Source organism: Chenopodium quinoa, unplaced genomic scaffold (assembly GCF_001683475.1).
Source record: "Chenopodium quinoa cultivar QQ74 unplaced genomic scaffold, ASM168347v1, whole genome shotgun sequence".
Taxonomy (NCBI): Eukaryota; Viridiplantae; Streptophyta; class Magnoliopsida; order Caryophyllales; family Amaranthaceae; genus Chenopodium; species Chenopodium quinoa.
The window spans coordinates 2,339,351-2,359,363 of record NW_018744151.1 but is presented as its reverse complement, the minus strand read 5'-3'; the positions used below and the strand labels follow the sequence as shown (position 1 = coordinate 2,359,363).

The window sequence follows — 20,013 nt, the reverse complement described above, 5'->3', positions numbered from 1 at the left end:
TGAACTGAACTGAAATGAAATTAAGCTGAAGTGAACATGCCCTAACTCGGCTTATATATGAGTAGCTTGATGCTATGTTCGATCCCTAAATTATAAAAAAAGTTTATTAGGTGTTTTTATATCTGAATTGTGCACATCTATATTAATACCAATTTAAAGACATCTTATTTTATAAATATTTTATTAGCAATTAGCGTAATAATAAGACTAAGCTCAATCAAATTGGAGAAATTTAAATGAGATGAATTAAACGTCACCTTGCAGTATAAAGGGTCTTAAATGTGTGTCCACTGTCCAGGCCACCAGTTGGTGCCTGCTAGCAATCCTACCATCCTAGTGCCTACCATTTTTCATACCCAAACAAAAACAATCCTAGACCTTAGCCCTAAATGGTCACTATAATTTAAACCACAACGGCTCTTTACTCTTTAGATTGTTACCGTACAGTGTGAATGCCAAGTGGCTGATTTCTTCCCAATATATGTCTCAGTGCTTTCCTGCAAATAAGGATGGCAATTTTATATGGATATCCAGTAATCCGCTCCACCCGCTCTAATTAAATGGATGAAAACCCGACTTATACGGATGAAAGGCGGGTGGTGGATGAAATGGATGACGGATCGGGTCGGATTCGGGTGGAACTTTTAGTCATCCGTCACCCGTTTATCATCCACCCGTTTAATTTTTATAATAATAAAAAAATATGCCCTGAAATTAAATAAACCCTAATCTAAATTTCAAGCAGCCACCTTCTTTCATTTTCAATCTCCCTCTATAGTCTACTTCCTCTCTACCTTTCATTCTTTAGGCTCCACCTTCATCGACGACTCCACCCTCACCGGCGGCGACTCTACCCTCTCCGGCGACTCTACCTCCACCTGCGACTCCATCTCACCTTAGTCACCTACGACGTCCAGCGATTAAGGTATAATTTTATACCCTTTTTTTTTAATTTCCCTATTTTAATTTGTTCTTTTGACACACCATCTATAAATCTATAATCCAAGAATCGATTCTATGTTTGTGTGTTTCGATTTAACCATTTTTTTTTGTTAAAGATTGTTAGTTTTTTGATATGTATTTAATTTGTACATAGTTGCATTCAAAATTTTCAAATAAGTAGTAGCTCTGAAATTTGTTTTATTTTTTCTTCTGTATTAACATTTCTGATGTTTTCAACTTTAGATCTAAAAACTTTAACTTTTATGCCTAATTTTAAATTTGTATAGCATTGTAAATAATAAAAGATAATTAAAAAAGTTCGTGAGATTATATTTTTTGTACTCTTATAGGATGATGACGATTTCATGGATATTTGAAGAAAAAAAGGGACTTGATGACAAATCTCACCTCTTTGGCTCATTGCAAGTTCATTGCTAATTTGCTACTGTAATTGTGTTCTAGTCATTAGTTCATTTTTATGTTATTGACATATTTGAGTAATTTGACACCTAATTGGTGTACTACTGTAATATTTTACATTTATTGAAGGTTGTAGTGCTTTTGTTTTTCGACAATAAATTATGATTTCGATAAATTATAATTTCATTGCAAGTTTAATAGCTTACATCCATTTAGCATCCGATTCACCCGTTTCACCCGCGGATGATGGGTGGATCGGATATGGATGATGGGGTAAGCGGGTGGTGGGTGGAGCGGATGGCGGGTGCGGATGGATGCGGGTGAAGGTCCATCCGATTCAAATCCGACCCGTTGCCATCCCTACCTGCAAAGGAGTTTGCATTTTAGTTAGTTTGCAGGAGCAAAATGATTGTATAATTACTTCATAAGATACAAATTTAATTTACAAGTATGAAGTTTCAATTTTATGCACCAATGTTTTCCATTGTTATTTATTACAACTTCTATAAATAGAATGCAAGTATTAATAGTCCATAATCATATCCGTGAGCTTTTGAAAATGCATTTAATTCTATTATAGGGATAGTGTGTGTTCATGTGACTATTTTGAATTTCATAAATGATCAAATAGGTCAAGTTTTGAATTCTGTAGAAACCACTTACTACGTATTAGTTCAATACTTACAACTTTACAAGTTACAAGCAAAGCATAAGAGATCATAAAATACATCAAGGGAGAGTGATCAACCCATCGAATTAGCTTGAATATCATGGGTTGTAAGTCTAGTAACTTGTAACTAGTAAGGTATAATTCAAGAATATTCAAAAAATATGTTGTGCACAACACAATATAAATGAGAATGAATATCAATGTAAATATAAACTTATCTACTCACAAAATACTCGATCTCGTGTCTAGCGGTGTTAGGCAATAAGGGGTAATATATTGAGTTAAAAAGCCCTTAAAAAATTGTTTAGGAGAGGTTTCACATCACATTAACCATTCTATTCTTTTTTTGAAAAACCTTAAATGTGTACATGAGGCTATCTTATTAGTGAGAGACTCATAATCGAGTCATATTAAAATCTCTTATTATTGAGTACATTAGATTAGTCATAAAATCAAGTACAAGTATCAATTTTCTGGTGGATTTAAGTGAATTTAGGTACAATTCAATTCATATTCAAGCTGAACTATTGCATACTCCGTACAGGTCGAGTCGGTTATACGAAATCCATTGTACATCTCCTTTACTTTACCCATCTATTTCAATTATTGACAAGTACCAGCAATACATACCAACTACCTTATTAAAATTGAATGTGATATCACAAGATTTGCAAATGTCCTACCACCATGTACTGGCTTTTGTATCAATAACAAAATTGAAAGAAAGAGTATAAAAACGTACATGCAAAGTAAGTATGCAGTACGCCAGTACTTGATGAAGTTGAGTCACTCAGATTGACATAACTTGCGTTCTTATGTAACCAAACTGACATAATAGTGATTTTTTTCTTTAATTTATAATGGACCTTCCCAAAAGCTAAAGGATACCCTTCTAAATATTAACCACTTTCCTACTTTTTTTTTTTTTTTTTTTTTTTTTTTTTTTTTTTTTGGGTCCATGACAAATTGACAAGATATGATATCTTACATCCAACTATATAACAAACAAAAAAATGTCATTATAATATAAAGTGTACAATCATTAATTGTGATCTTCTACCACCTTTTGACTTGAGAATATTATATTACTAATATTAATTAACTTTAATAGCAACTCTAACCGATGATTAAGGTGATTGTGATTGTGGGTCTTGTGATCTACATTTGCCTTATATAATTGGTAAAACTCAATCACAAGCTTTACTTCAACTTAACTACTAGTATTAGTATATTATTAATGTTTGCAATACATATTACTTCCTCCGTTCTATTAATATTGCAACAAGGAGGAAATTACGCATCCCAATGCACATTTTATATGCTAGATATCTATAATTGTGTAAGAATAAAAATTATAAAAAGTTGATATTGTGAAAGTATTTTATGAGACGAATCCATCAAGATATCACATGACCATAATTTGCATAGTGTATAAATCATATTATATGGTCAAACAAGAGTGATGAATAGTGCAAAAAGTTCATTGTTGCAATATTAACAGAACGGAGGAAGTAATAATTTAGGTCTTGTTCACTTTACTTTAAAAAGAATAATATCCAATAGAAATAATTTTAGTTCTTTAAAAATGATTTTAGTTCAGTAAAAGTAAGTTTAGTTTAGTAAATTTAAAAAATGTAACAGAAAATCAGTAAAAATAATTATAGTTCAGCAAAAAAAAAAAATCAGTTTAGTAAAAATAATTTAAAATTAGCAAAAAAATTCATTTGAGTAAAAATAATTTCAGTTTAGCAAAAATAAGCTAAAGTGAAGTGAATATGACCTTAATTTATTATTTTGTCTATTAAAAATTCAAAATGTAACATTTAATTCCATTACTAGATAAAATAATCATCAATTAGCTTCGTTATTAATAAATTAATTTTCCATTGATGCGGGTGATGTACTTACTCTTTTTTTTTTTTACATTAAAACATAATTTATGAAGTCTTAATATCTTGCCCATAGTTTTTTTTTTTTTTTTTTTGACAGAAACCTTGCCCATAGTTGTCGCAGTACTCATTTTGGGTATAATCTTTTAGATCTTGCTATAATCCCGAGGAATTTTAAAGGGAGGAAAGTTAGGCATTTGTAAATGCATAACATTGATTAAAATATTATTAAAACACATGATAGAGAGAGAAAAGAGTAGAGAGATAGGAAGAGAGAGGTCTGTAGGTGAACCCCCCCTATTTTTTGGTCGGATTGTATCACGTGATGGGGACTACATGTTGATTGTTCCACTGAAAGTTTATATGGTACCATTGAATCCTCGCATAAATTTTGTACAACTGAATGCATATATAATACCATTATGTGCATATATAGTATCACTGTATATTCAGTGGTACCATTTGATCATTCAGTGATACTAGAATATACATTCGTCTGTACATATGTATAATTACATGAATACCCCCTGTTATGCATTTGTAAATGCCAAACTTTCCTCGTTCTAGTTCCTCCTATAATCTCATCGTTGCTAACTTGCTATGAGTACAGGTCTCATTCTATGTCATAGTACTTCCATATTATTGGTAAATTGATACGAGTATAAAGAGAGAAAAATTCATTTTTTTTTATATTAAAAAAAAAAAAAGTACTCCAATTGATTCAAACATTAAAACCGTTGATAATCAAAGATAATTGATGGCCTATCTTCAATTAATGGAGAGATACAAAGGACAGACAATATCAATTGTAACCAAGGCAACAATTGAAAGACTACTCCCCTACTTTGATTGTGCATGTTTGTCAATGTCTTATTTTGATCATAAATATCTTTGTTTCTGTCTTATATTTTGAGAGAAGATTTTAATAGCAATAAGTTTTTTCTACCATTAGACAATAATAACTTGTTTAGTTGTTTAACACAAAGTAGTATAGTGTAAATTATGGTTTATAAATAGGTTATGTCCACTCGAGTTTGTGTTCATGTCAAAAATTAAACAATAATACACAATTGAGATTTGACAAATTGAGATTAACCTTGATGTCTTAATAGCAGATACTAATAAATTTGTTCATAACATTCATAGTACATCAAACATTACATGGAGGAGTTCATAAATGGAGAATAGGAGTATTACACAATTTGGTCAATAAAACTCATATAAAGAAAATTGCAACATTAAACAATTAGATAACATTGCATTAAAAAAAAAACAATTAGACAACAAGAGTAATGGTAATCCGCTAATCCCTATTGAGATCAAATCCTCCTAATGTAATACACTAATTACTACATTACTATCAACATTTACAATTAAATATTACTAAGAAAACATTTAACAAAACCACAAATTACAAAAATCCCAACATTCATTCATTAAAAAAAAAAAAAAGTACTAACTAATTTTAGTAGAGTAATAATCTACAGAAAGATGAAGCACTCCAATGAAACAAGTGGATTTTCAAGTGATTCCTTTGGACCTTGCCACTCTTCACTCTCTCTCCTCATCCCAATCTCTTCATTCTCTTCCATCTCCTCCTCTACCTTCCTCCCATTCTCCGGGCCATGGACCATCCTAACCCGGCCCGGAGATGGCCCAGTCCTCCTGGAAGACGGGCTACGGCCCACATTAGCCCGTATTCCAGGGGACTGAGACCGACGGCCCGAATTATCCCCGGTAAATTCCCTTTTAGGCACACCACCACCCGGGCTGGGATTCCTCTTTCGAGGCGGGGATGGTTCGGGCCGTCGTCTCGCGGGCGATCTCCCCTGATTCCTATAATGCTGACCACCACCACCACCACCATTGTTCACATTATTAAACCCCTGAGATCTGTACACCCTTTGACGATACTCACTACCACCACCTCCCCCACTAGTAACAACGCCTTCTCTGCCGAACAATATTTGATTAAGATGATGATCATCTTCTCTGGTTGTAGATATACTCTCGCTAAAACTACACATTTCCGACGCTTCTGAGATCTCTTCTGGGGTACACGGATCCGGGTACCCGGTGGGTAGTTTCTGCTCTTCCGGGTACGCTTTCTTCGGAGGAGTAAATGGAAGCACCTTCGATTTCATGGACTCTTCTTGCTGACCATGTTCAGCTACGACCTTTCTCGGGCTTTCGGGCCTGGACCTGGGTTTGGGCCTGGGTTTTGGGGTTTCAGAGAGGACTTCTTTGACGGCCTCTTCCTCGGCTATTGGTGGTGATTTGGAGACACAAGGGAATTCATTGAGGTCGTTTGGTTGAAGTGAGGAATGTTTTAAACGATTTTGTTTGTCATGAGTGCTAACACAACAACCCATTTTTGAAAATGAAGATGAAATTGATTGTATAAAGGAGGAAATGAAGGATTTTTGTTAATGGGTTTTCATTGTTTGTTGGTTGTTGAATTTGTGAAGGTTGGATTTTAGAGTGGAAAGTGTAAAAATGGAGGAAGAGGAGAGAGAAAATGAGGTGTGAAGGAGGAAGGAGAGAAGAAGAGGTGAATGTAAGAAAGGAGTTAATTTAAAGGGGGGAAGTCAAACAGTCAAGGAAGCAAAGGGTGTTTTTAGACTTTTAAGAAAGTGTGAGAGAGTGGTGTGGCCTATAAATTTATCTATCTATCAAGATTCAAGGCCCACATTGCCTTCCACCAAGTTACCCAAATGTTAAAAGTGTAACAACCCCTATTGTAGATTTGTAGTCCAAGTAGTTTATTTAAATACTACCCCCGTTACAGCAACGATTTGACATAAATCATAGAGTTGAATTGAAAGCTTGACAAGCTTTGCTTGAGCTATGGTCTCGACTTGCTCAATTATCACCCCTTAACGTGAATTGTTATACTTCCTCTATTTTTTTATTATTGCACCATATGAGTTGGGTACAAATATTTTGGTAGTGGAAAAAAGTAAGAGAGAAAAAGGTAAAAATACAAAATTGCCCATGTAATATATTGATAAACTAAAAAGTAAGTGTAAAAAAGTAAGGGTATGTTGGGTATTTGTAGTGTGAACACAAATAATTTTTTTCCTAAAGAGGAAATGGTGCAATATTTGTGAAATTTCCTAAAAAGGCAAGTGGTGCAATAATAAAAAAACGGAGGAAAGTAGTAGATTTGTAGTTTTCAAAGATATCAAATTTACCTTATTACTAGTACTAATTTAAATCTAATACTTGTAACAATTAGGGCCTATTCTCTTATGTTGAAATTCAGTTCAGTTTAGCTCAGTTCAGTTCAGTTTAGCTCAGTTCAGTTCAGTTCAGTTCAGCTCAGTTCAATTCAGTTCAGTTCAGCTCCTAATTTCCTTCTCTTATAAAATATTCATTTCAGTTCAGTTCAATTTAATTCGGTTCAGTTCGGTCCAGTTCAGCTGAATTCAATCAATGAGAACAGACCCTTAGTTTGTGTAGAACATCTGCGCATTTACCACATAATGACTTTGGTAGCAACTATAAACGGCTACAGTTCTTAAACATTTACTTATACATCTATCAATACTCTTACAATGTATCGCTTTGTAAGCATATATACAAGATAGAATTCACATTCACCTTTACCTTTTTTTCTCATACTAAACTTTATTTTACTGATTTTTTTTTTATTTTTTTATTATTTATTCCTGACCTTAATATTACTCCATAGATTTTATTGAACTGTGTTACGAAGTAGTTATTTTGATACAATTTTCATTTTATATTATGATCTATTTTTTTATATTATGATGTACTTGTATATGTATATAATGTACTCCGTATAATGTATGATATACTTGTTGGCTTGCTGCAATTAGGGTCTGTTCTCATTGACTGAACTCAACTGAATTGAACTGAACTGAGCTGAATTTTAATGTATGAGAACAGACCCTTACTAGCAGTGGCGGATCCAGGATTTTCGAACTTATGAGTCACCATCAATAATTGATCACTTGTTTCAATCCAAAAATAGGATATAAAAATACATACTATAAAACTATTACATTAAACTAACTTTATGATTTTTTTACTTAAAAACTAGAATTATTAAAAAAAAAAAGTTAGATAACTTAAGAGATCCGTTATTAAATATAACAGGTCTCTTTAATGAAATATGAAAGCATCGCACAAAATTATTCTAATTCTGACAAAAAGAGACCTGTTATATAGATAACAGGTCTCTAATGACGTGGTGACAATAGCAGCAACAAAGAGACCACCTATCTGATATTTTAATAGGCGATCTCTTTGATATTTAAAAAACTGACAGTGGGGTAATCTCAAATAGAATCAACAAAGAGATCCCCTATCTGTAATAGGCATCTTTTTTTTTTTTTTTTTTTTTTTTTTGTGTGTGTGTGTATGTGCTGGTGAGTCACGTGACGTGACTCACTATGCACCTTAATAGATCCACCCCTGCTTACTAGTTACTATGTGTGTACTAAAAAAATCAATATTGGGTGTAATGTGCAAAATATTTCTGAAGCTTCATTGAGTTGATTCCACCTTAAACAGATACAAAATGGATAAATACAAGAGGAACAAATATTTAATGTAATATTAACATAGATTCTTGGATTCAAATAGTCAGAAAACAGACCATAAGACTCATCTCAGTATTGCTGAACTATGATTTTGTTTTGTAAGAGTATTATAACTAAAATTTCTGATGGATCTGAAATTCAGTTTCCTTATCATAAAAATTTAGGAGAATATTATTAAGACCAAGAATTATAAACATCCCCATGTTCTTCCGAATCTATCATCTATGAAACTGACGCATCTTATGTAATGCTAATGTTTTCATGCATGTGGACCCATTAAATATAATTATATGCAGGGGAGTAACTAAAATTAACTGACAAAGTTTATGTAATTTTGATTCTCTCATTTTAGAGCTAAGAGTTGTAGTACAAGTTATGAAGCTAGAAAATGACTCATCTTAAAGTTGTGGATTGAGTAAATTTGATTCATAATCTTGGACAAAATGTGTGACGTTCTTTGAGTACTTCTTTTATCACCTTATACACACAAACAAGGTGTACTACACTACTACATACACTAACAAAGTGTTAGTTGACTCACTTGATAAGATTCTTATCTCGATTTTAGATGTTTGAGGTTCGAACTCTACCAAGTGAGAGTATTTGGAGTAGAGATTCCCTTATCCTCCACAATCCCACCATTAACTCGTAAATATTGAACTAAAAAAATCTTGAGGGTTTGAGAGTTAAGGTTTAGTCAGGATCCTTCTTACTATTACACAAAAAGGTGTACACCATATAAAGAATGAGTTATTCATAATTTCATACAACTACACAGACATTATAAAAACTAACTATGAAGCATAAGTTAACACATGATATATTGATATTATATACTTCAAAGTCAAAATTGAAGATAGTACCATAAAGTACTTACTACATTTTAATTTAGTGCTTAACTCAATACATTACGTGAAAGTTTTTGTCTCAATTTATTGTTATAAAACCACGTCTAAATTGGGTAGTTTTTGAAATCTACAACCTAGTTGACCTAGCATTCCCAGTGCATCATTATTCAGGCTTGCGGTAGATATGATTTAATTCACACAAAATCATAAATGAGGTCTGGATTGTATGCCTGGATGCGCGCCAATGGATAAGGAAGGAAAGGGCGCCATAACTCACGCTCTCCTTGCTTCATTTCTTCACCTAGTCATTACCTACTTCCAATTCAAAAGTTTAGGTAAATTATAAATGAACTATCTATAACAAATAGACATTTTATTTTGCTATTGTCAAAAAAAAAAAAAAAAAAAAATAGACGTTCTTTGAAAATAAAAATACTTTCACCGTTTCTTTTTGTTTGCCTAAATTTTCTTTTCGGCATATCTCAATTTACTTGTCTCATTTTCTTTAAGTTGGGATTCATATTCACCTACCTATTGTTTCCTCTCTATTCTTTTTGTACAAATAATTACAAGATAAATAGGAACAAAGAGAGTAAAGGCATATTCTCTTCCGCTTAATTTCAGTTCAGTTCAGCTCCAAACAGTTAGTTCAGTTTGTCTCTCATAAACAATTTATTTCAGTTTAGTTCAACATACTACAACTCCAATCAGTTCAGTTCAGTAAATAAGAACAAGACCAAATAGGCAAAAACAATATAGGGATAAAAAGAAGAAATAATTATTTCATAAATTCCTACAAATAATTAACAGTTAATTAATTATGTCATGTAAACTGTCCAACCAGATATATACCGCTTGCACTAAATAATAATCACACTTCCAACAGAAGAGCGAGAGTCAACAAAACATGATCTAATGAGTAATGACACACTACAGATCGAAGGCTTATGTCTGAAGACTAGTCAAACAATAATAGTAATAACAGAAAAGGATCCTTCTTAATTCTGATCAACCAACCAACTTTAATGGCTAATCGATCATGATGTCCTTTTCATTCTTCATGCCTTCATGAGTTACATATGGACCATCATATGGTCCTGTATTATATATATCATATTCTGTACAGCCTCGCAGCATAAATCGTTATTATTATACACATTGTGTCCGCTCACACCCTTATAATCAATACTCCTTTCGTCGCATAAAGTTGACTATATTTGTTATACAAAATATTATCCAGTTTCCATGACTTATTACATACGGAGTGATCATTTATATAATATGTACGATTACTAAATTCAGTAATTTAAATTAACAAAATCGTCAGACGAACCATTGTTTGTACTAGGTCAATGTAATATAATTCTTGAGTATGAATTATGAAATATATCTAATACCTATTTACCTATGTTTTTCCGATCCTAAGAAAAAAAAAACAGGTACACAAGATTACAACTAATACAAGTACATAAATTTGCAATACTGAAACATTGTAGAATTATTATAATAAAATGATCGAGTAAAATTAGAACATGTGAGATGTCGATAAATTTGGTAATGCAAGGAGTATATTGTTGGAAAATCCAGACCCACTACATGTGAAGAAGCATAGAGAATTAGAGATGCTGTATTGGTCCAATCATATACTATATCATAGTATTTCATGTCAAAACTAATAATTTTAGAGGATAACAATAACATAGATAGCCGATGCTAGTCATAATAGAGATAATAGCATTCTGTTTGACACAACTTTGACAAATTATAAGAAATGGAGTCTACTGGTGACACATCTTTATCTTTGTCTAGTTATTTTCTTAGTTTTCCGTTACTAAATAACAAATCATCTTAAAGAGAATATTAACGACTGTATGAGATTTTTATTTATATTTTTATGAAGGATAAATTGCATTAGCATGAACATTAACACGAGACTTATAAGTGATTAACGGTCCATTTTTTTTGAGCAACAACGGATCCACGAATTAATGTTGGATACTTAGATGAGGTATTTACATACAATCACATTCATACATGTGGAAAAACACTACTCCTTACAAGTTATACGGAGTAAAAGAGATGGTTATAACGTGGGTCGACCTAAACTCATCCACATCTAACGTTATTGGTTATAATTTGTGAAGCTGTACTTCAGCAAAACTTACTCCCTATATATTTTTTGACCACCGACTATTTGCACTTCAGCATAGTTGGCTTTAAAGGCTTAAGTCTCAATATGTACTTCGTAAATGACAATCTTTGGCTGCTTCGAATTCATCTAGATGACCAACAAGAGTTAGCTTAAGTAGTACGCGGTTTGATGTCGTTTAAGGGGCTCTCGTATTTGAGCCTTATCGAATGCTAAAATCTCTTGATGGGAGACTCACCCACCATAAGCCAAGCTGTGCAACTCGAGTCAGATTCAGATGTAGCGTAAGCTCCAGTGAACTGGATAAGGCAAACTTATAAAAAAAGAAAAGAAATCATCTAGAATTCTAGATGATGGGGCCAGTGGGAAGGTGAGGTAATCTAATGTCAAGACTGAATTCCTCGTTTGCTTAATAATGCGAAAAACATGGGAAATAGGAGGATAAATATTTATTTTGTTGATAAAAAACAAAGGATGTTGCAATTTTCAAAATGTACTAATTCTCATAGGATGGAGAAAAATTTCTTCTACCATAATAGAATCAATATCCTCTTAAGAAGATGGCATGGCCTATCGGCCCTATCTCAGCCTTGCTTACAATGTATTCGTTGTAGCTAGAGTGGATAAACTTAATTGAATGTACATGGAGACAATGAGGTGTCAAAAGCATATTCGACCCGATCCGAAAAATATCCGATTCAGATTTGGATTCGCGTGGACATAACAATTTAGTATGACTTTAAAAATTTACCCGACCCGACCTGATCATATTAGACCCGACCCGATCATCCAAATTGACACCCTTAGGTTTCCAATCTGTTAGGGAAATCGACGGTAAATTACGAAATATTGTCCCACAATAAAATTTGGTGGTCGTCAATGTACTACTTCTCCTATAACCAATTAATGTGAAAGAATCTGGAGATGCTTCATTGGGTCCAAGGTCCAATCAAATAATCTTTTATCGCGGATATGCTACGTATTTTTGCCTTTAACCCATAGAATAAAGCTCATTTTCATGACCAATTTTGGACTAAAAATTATCGTTAACGTATACTTGTACAACAAATAGTCATAAAAGAAAGAGTTAGATTCATCACAATAAGTAGTTAAATAAATGTAAACTTATGTAATATTGGTAATCGAAATATTGATGGTCAAACGTACATTTTGAATAAGCACTATATCATGAAACGGAGGTTGTATGATACTGATCACAGATTTCATGCTACACACACTAGTACACTCGGAAGAAGGGAGCAAAAATAAGTCTGTTGCTCAAGCTGTGCTGATTTCTTAGTGAAAAAAAGTCGTGACTTAAGTTTTATTATACCTTTAATAAAAAGGGGTTTGTAAAGACTACATAATAGTACAGTACAGAGGAAAAAAAAGGCGGGGGGGGGGGGGTGGGGGAGGGGAGGGGAAGTTCCAACTTAAAATGGAAGGAATCTGGTAAAATAAAGAGGCATTATATCATGAATCATGGCTGAATATACAAAAAAGCAAAAGCCACATGAAGAAATTTTTTGCTTGTGTATGACTTTATGAGGTTAGAGCTTTCAGAGAGTATTCATCAGCTAACAAACAATTATAATCACAGTAATTAATATACAACGAAGTCATGCAAATCCAACAATTGAACAGCCATTATATCACGGAATTGTTCACCTCCAAAAAATTAGGAGATAACTGCCGTTGCTGCAGCAGACGATGAGGTTGCTCGATCTGCATCTATCATTGACTTGATGTAGTACTCACCAGCTTTGTATGAAGATCGTACCATGGGACCAGATGCCACATACCGAAATCCCTACAGGAAATTCAAAAAACATGATTAGCTGTTGAAGCTTAAAGAGACAGTAATCTTGTCTGTCTTGAAAGGCCAAGCAATTTCAAAATGCTTAGAGCATACCATTTCCATTCCAAGTACTCTATATTTCTCAAAAGCTTCTGGAGTTATATACTCCGACACTGGCATGTGGCGCTTTGTCGGTCTCATATATTGACCAAAGGTCATCACATCAACACCAGCTGCTCTCACCTTTTCCATAGTACTCACTACTTGGTCAGGTGTCTCACCACAACCCAACATTACTGATGTCTTAGTTAGGGTGCCAGCAGGAGCGTATTCTTTAGCCAACTTTAAAACATCTATAGATTGCTTAAAGTTAGCTCGTCGATCTCTAACAACACTCTGAAGTTCTTCCACTGTCTCAATATTGTGAGCAAACACATCCAGCCCTGATACAGAAACTTTCTCAACACAGGCAGCGTCCCCACGGAAATCAGGAACTGCAGAAGTTGCAAAAATGACAGTTAGAAAGGCGAGTCTTAAATAAACAGAGACACAGATAAAGATTTAAGAGGCAAACAAAATACTACATAAGAATGTTTAGCCCTGTTTCCAAGTATTCTGTAGCCTAACAGGAAGGGAGGACATAGGGAGGTATATGTAAAGCCTAATCAATCAAACCAGCACCATCAAAAATTTCAGTTAAGCTACTGTAATTCTGTTCTACAGCTACCTCTAGACGCCGCCACCCCCCCCCCCCCTCCCCCCCAAAGTGATGACAATAACATTGCAACTACTTCACACTGCAAGGTAGCTTACTGAGGAACTCCAATATTTGCTAGTTTGGTTATTCATTCTCAGGGACAATATCCGAAAGAGTATAGAAGCTGAAAGAGCATGATGAAGCACGACAATCATTAAGTACAGAAAGTGGACACACTATTGATTATCTTCCCAGGGTGCATGTTAAGGGCTAAATTTGGTGTCAGAAGTTGATAAAACAGCAGGACTTCTCATACAGACAAAATTGAGTAATTTAAACAGTACAAAGAAGTTTCTAGTACCAAGAGCCTCTATCAGCATAGTTGGCTTTAAAGTCTTCAATTTCTGCACAGTCTCAGCAAAGTGGCCACTACCCTGATCAGGTAAATCATCTCGGTCAACACTTGTAATTACTACATAATCAAGGCCCCAGGATGCAATAGCCTCAGCAACATTAGTTGGTTCATTTGGATCTGGTGGGGGAGGAGTTCTGGATGTCTTGACATTACAGAACCTGAGAACCAACATATTATAATCTTACAAAAATATTCGCAATATTACTAGAAATAACAGGGAGCTTAAGCAAGCAAATAGTTCTATAGGTAAATTTATAAAGGCAATCACGAATTGTCCACATATGAAGCATACATAATCCTATTACATACCATGGAAAACCACTAATACCTTCTACAAATGATGAAAAACTACCAATGATGGAAAACCATCAAATTGTAAGGTCTGAGCCCGTCAATGGTGCAACAAAACTGCCGCAAGCTCTAGCAAAAACTTAAAGTTTACTAATATAAGGCCATATGCAACAATGCAAATGATCTTCTCTAATTATATTTTCCATGTTAGTATGTAGGAAACATCCATTCCATAAAAAGATTTCACAAACAGCAGAAAACTCATTAAGCACCATGGTATTCCAAGTAAACTTGGAGTATCAATATCATTGCCAAAGTCCTTGGTTTCTGACAATGGTAGAGTTTGCAAAACAGTATTGGACCAAACAAGTGGAGTTGTCTCCAATATCTATCAAAGAATCCCTAGTTAAACGTTCCAGCCTAGGACTTTGTGCTCTTGCTCAAAAGTATAAGATTCCAAGAATGGGTTGGGTCTTATACAATTGGCAAGAGCCAGGTTCCGCGTTAGGGGTAAAGTTCTGGTTTAGGGGTAGATTCCATTCTAACCGGTAGAAAGTGGTAAAGTTAAGAAAGTTTTACTAAGCCCAGTTTCGAGGCAAGCCCTAGAATTTCACTCATCAGCAATCCTTCCACATAAGCAATTTCTTAAGCACTACATAAAAAAGTTCTATCAAGTATCAACTAGAGGAATAATAAAATTGTCTTCTGATTCAAAATTCTCACTACAAAACCATACGAGAGTTCAAATTCCACTCACATGAACATAGCTTAAACCAGATTTTCCATCATTACTAATGCCACAGTCCAACATAAAATGCTAACAGCATTTGATTCACTAATCCTCTCCCCCCTCTTCCTCCCCTGGCAAAACCTAAGAGGTATATGATATAGTATGATATGCAGTATATGATATAGCGGTAGTGCGGTACACACATTAACAAAATAACAAGGTTAACCAAGATAAGATAGTACCATTCCAATACTTGTTCCACATACCAGAGTACCAGACACTAGGTTCCAAGTAACAGTGAAGCTAACATTTCATAATTCAAATAAGCAACTCCACCACACATTGCCTAACGAACCACAACTTACGAAAATGAAGGTAAATATAACTACAACTACATTACTCCAAACATCCCCATGATCACAGGATCAAGTCAGTGGTCACCTAAGCTTAAGTATAAGTTGTTTAATTCCAATCATCTAGAATTTAAACAAGCAACACAATATTAATTCCCATTAATTCCGAAATTGGAAGCACATTACAAATGACTTCATCTCAAATACCAGACAATGTCTTATCTTCTCAAAGATCAAATCTTTCCTACCAAATCAAACAATCAACACTCCATCCAACTCATTTACCAAATTCTTTTCAATCCAACATACTACAAACCCTTTTCCACATTAACGTATACATCAAAACAACACCAGACAAAATCAAATGCATAATTAGAAACCATTTTACACCATCAATTCCATACCAACTAATCAATTTCATCAAATTTACACAGTACATAAATCAAATAACGATCATTTCCAAAAACTTACATAAAAATCATCATCAAATTCATCAAAAAGCAACAAAATAAATCAAATTAAAAAGCAAAATAAAGCAGAAACCAACCTGCAACCTCGAGTACAAGTATCCCCCAAGATCATAATAGTAGCAGTAGCCGTCCCAGTCTCACCACCAGACCAACATTCCCCCAAATTAGGGCAACGAGCTTCTTCACAAACAGTATGCAAATTCAAATCCCTCAATTTCTTCTTAATCTTAGTATACTTATCACCTCCAGGAATCGATTCCTTCATCCATTTAGGTTTAGGAAGAGGCTTCTTCTTCGTCCCAACTTCGACGGAATACTCTTCGTTTCGCTGCAATCGGATGAATTCATCTAGGGTTGGAGATTCGTCGGCTAATCGACGTCGGAGAGATTCTAGGGTTTTGGATTGGGGTTCTGGAGGAGAAAGAGTGGATTTTGGGCGGAGTTGGAGGAGAGAGATGACGGATTGTGGGTTGTTGCGGTGGTTCAGATGGCGGAGGATGGGTGTTAGCCGAGGATACATTTTTTTTTCTCCTCGGTTTTTCTTTGTTTTTCCTCCCTTTTCTCGGCCTTTAAACTACCTTATTTAATTTTTAAATGTCAATTCGTGTGTCCGGATCGGATTCGGTAAGGTCAGATAAGATTACTGGTCTATTTAAAAACTTGAATCATGTTACCTAAAAGTGATCACGCGAGTCGAAATTTGAATTGGATATTTTTCGAGTCGGTTTTGGATCAGGTTGAGTTAGGTAGTGTGGTTTTGAGATTTGACACCTCTATTCCGATGTGTGGGTTCGGCTTATTAACTTGATTTTCACTTGTGTGAGTTAATGGTTTGTTTTGAACTATTTCTTTCATTTTGGGAAAAAAAAGTTTAAGTAAAGTGAATTGGAATTAACTTGAATAAGGGTCTGTTCTGATTGGCTAAATTGAGTTGAACTGAATTGAACCGAACTGAATATTTTATGAGAGAAGGAAATTAAGAACTGAACTGAAAATAATCTGAAGATAACAGACCCTAAATCCAAATGAAATAAGCTTAACCTAGAGTTAAAAATTGATTTGATAGGATTTACTATTAATCGTAATTGGAGATTGTATTAAGTTTCACGCTATCTTTGATATGACATACAAGTATATATTAAGCATGACAAATTGAACAGAAAACTATCAAAAATTGGCAACATCATCTCTATAAATAGGTAATTAATCTCATGATAATATGTCATATTCCATATAGACCATATGTCTTAACCTTTTATAATTTCATTCACTTTCACCCCAATGCAACACTGTACTATATACTACCAACTAAGCTTCCAAGCATATGTGAGCCAACAATTGTTTGAATTTGCATTGAATTGGCAGATTGTTTCTTTAACAATGATTAGCAAAATTTTATATTTGGTATTTAATTTGTAACAATTGATCAAATTTAAATAGCTTACTGAGTTTTAAATAGGCGGATCGATCAAGGAAAAAAAAATATAGGTGGATTTAGTGGTCACCACTTTCACACTTTGTACAAAAAGAAGCTATGTATGGTTGTGGATTTGAGGATACCCACTCCATATTTCATTTTTGTGGGATAAAGACATAAAGTTTGTGGATTATTTGTTGTCAAATTTAAAGAAAAACCCTATTAGAAAAAAGAGTATATAAGGAAAGGGTGAAATCTAAAGGGAATTTTCCCATTATATTTGTTTTTTTTTTTTGAATAGAACCATTATATTTGTTATTATCAAAAAGACTTGCGTGGACCTGGTCTACAATAATATTATTGTGGACCCGAGATCTATACACATGCAACTGACTTTATATTGAACATAATGACCATTATTTTAAACATAGTAACCTTATTTTTAACCTAGTAACCTTTATTAAAACTAATACAATGTTTAATAATATTGTGAACTTGAAATACGACGCTATTACCCTAATTTTAACCTAGTGGCTTTTATTATTCATATTGATTAATATATAAAATACTTCATTATAAAAATAACCACTTAGGCCTATTTCCAAAATGATTACCAAAATGATTTTTATTTCAATATAGTGACTTTTTTTTAATTATAGTGACATTTTTTTTTATTAATAAAACAACCATACTTTCTCTAATGTTAGTGGTCCACAATAAATTAGTGTGAACCAGGTCCATTTAAGAATTTGTATGTTATTATAAGTAATAATCATATTTTTAAAGGCTTCTTACATGATTTGAGGGTTTATCTATTTTATTATACTCTAATTTGGCTAATAAATTACATTATACGAGGGCTACTATTCTCATCAATTAGAAATTTTTTATATTAATTTGGGCTCTGTCTAATGGATCCTAATAAAGTAATAATGTCTATTCACTCTATGCAAAAATTGCTCATTAATTTTGGTTTAAAAAAAATTAATTAAAGAAGTGCTCACTGATTTCCTGAGTAAATAAAAGATCAATTTATATGTACAACTATCGATTAGAAGACTGGAAAAATCAATTATAAGGCTGGATAAATATTTAGATAGTATATATAATTCACAAAATCTACGTTGCAAATTTTGTACGAAGAATCATATAATAAAACTAAACTTTCATTAATGCAATCAAATAATCAAATTAAACAACCATGTACATCGTATAATCATCCACAGATATTACTACTTTGAAGTTTGAACTGCTGGATATTTAACATAATAACGTAACATAATAATTACATAAATGTACCAAGAATATTTAACATAACAGTCCAAACTGCTGGATCTTAATTAATTCTTCTTAAGGACGTGTTCTTCGGCAGCAACCTCTTTAGTCTTCTCTTCATCTTCATCAATGTTTCTTTGGACTCGACTCTACTTTTTTTTCACTTCCAATGTACCAAGATTGTCGAAGTCAGAGTCGTAACCCTCTAACTCGGTGCAATTGTTCCATTCATCTAAGTCGAAACTGAACGTAACGAAATTCGTATTCACACGCATTCTAGGCTTCCTAGAACGTCTTACTACTCTTGGTTTATTGGACTCCTTGGTCACACCCAAGAGTGCCAACGTAACAGTAGACTTCTTTACCCTCGCAATGTCACGATCACGATCACCGTTGCCGTGGCGGAGTTGGAAATCAGAGGATTTGGGACTCATATTTGAAGGTTAAGAACGAACTAAAACTTACGACTTGGAAGTCAAGAATATCTGTAATAATTTGAAGTAATTTTGGAATGATAGAAGTCATGAGCTATAAGGGGTTGCAAAAGCGGTGTATGTACTACGTGATCAACAAGATATCCAGAATAAATCTGATAAAATTTAACCAACATTATGGAAAGTTTTATAATTTTTATTAAAAAAAAAATTGTAAAAGATATTAACCCAAACCCAAAATAAATCTGAAAAAATTTAACCAATATTATGGAAAGTTTTATTTATCTTTTTTTTAAATATTTTTTTGTAAAAAATATTAACCCAAGCCGGCTATCAAAAACAATACGGAGTATAGTATACGGAATAGTATAATTTATCAAAAAGATATTAGAACAATTAATACTTTTCTATATGGCTTTAATAATTTGAAGTCTAATCAAATACTAATTCCATTGCACATTATTATTTGTAGAAATATTAAAAGTTAAATTAGTTCTTCAAAAAAAAATGTGTACTCCGTAATTTGTTTGGTTTTGATATAATCCAGGATGATAATTTGAGGAATATTATTGTCAGACTTTTATAGACTTTTGGAAATCTAATTAAGTTTAGCTTTAGACAAGAAAAATATTAATTGCAAGTAGTAA

At 33.4% G+C, this 20,013-nt stretch overlaps 2 protein-coding genes across 2 annotated transcripts; both read right to left on the bottom strand.

Moving 5' to 3' along the window:
• Window positions 1–5,402: 5,402 nt before the first annotated feature.
• Window positions 5,403–6,293, bottom strand: LOC110693399 (serine/arginine repetitive matrix protein 1-like). Its single transcript, XM_021870520.1, has one exon. The coding sequence runs from the start codon at window positions 6,291–6,293 to the stop codon at window positions 5,403–5,405; it is 891 nt and encodes a 296-aa protein (XP_021726212.1).
• A 6,643-nt stretch (window positions 6,294–12,936) lies between these two features.
• Window positions 12,937–16,888, bottom strand: LOC110693562 (lipoyl synthase 2, mitochondrial-like). The gene is made up of 4 exons (XM_021870690.1): window positions 16,318–16,888; window positions 14,343–14,554; window positions 13,399–13,778; window positions 12,937–13,296 (listed from the first exon to the last, which is right to left on the bottom strand). The coding sequence occupies exons 1-4, from the start codon at window positions 16,758–16,760 to the stop codon at window positions 13,165–13,167; spliced, it is 1,167 nt and encodes a 388-aa protein (XP_021726382.1). The 5' UTR covers window positions 16,761–16,888; the 3' UTR covers window positions 12,937–13,164.
• Between the last annotated feature and the right edge of the window lie 3,125 nt (window positions 16,889–20,013).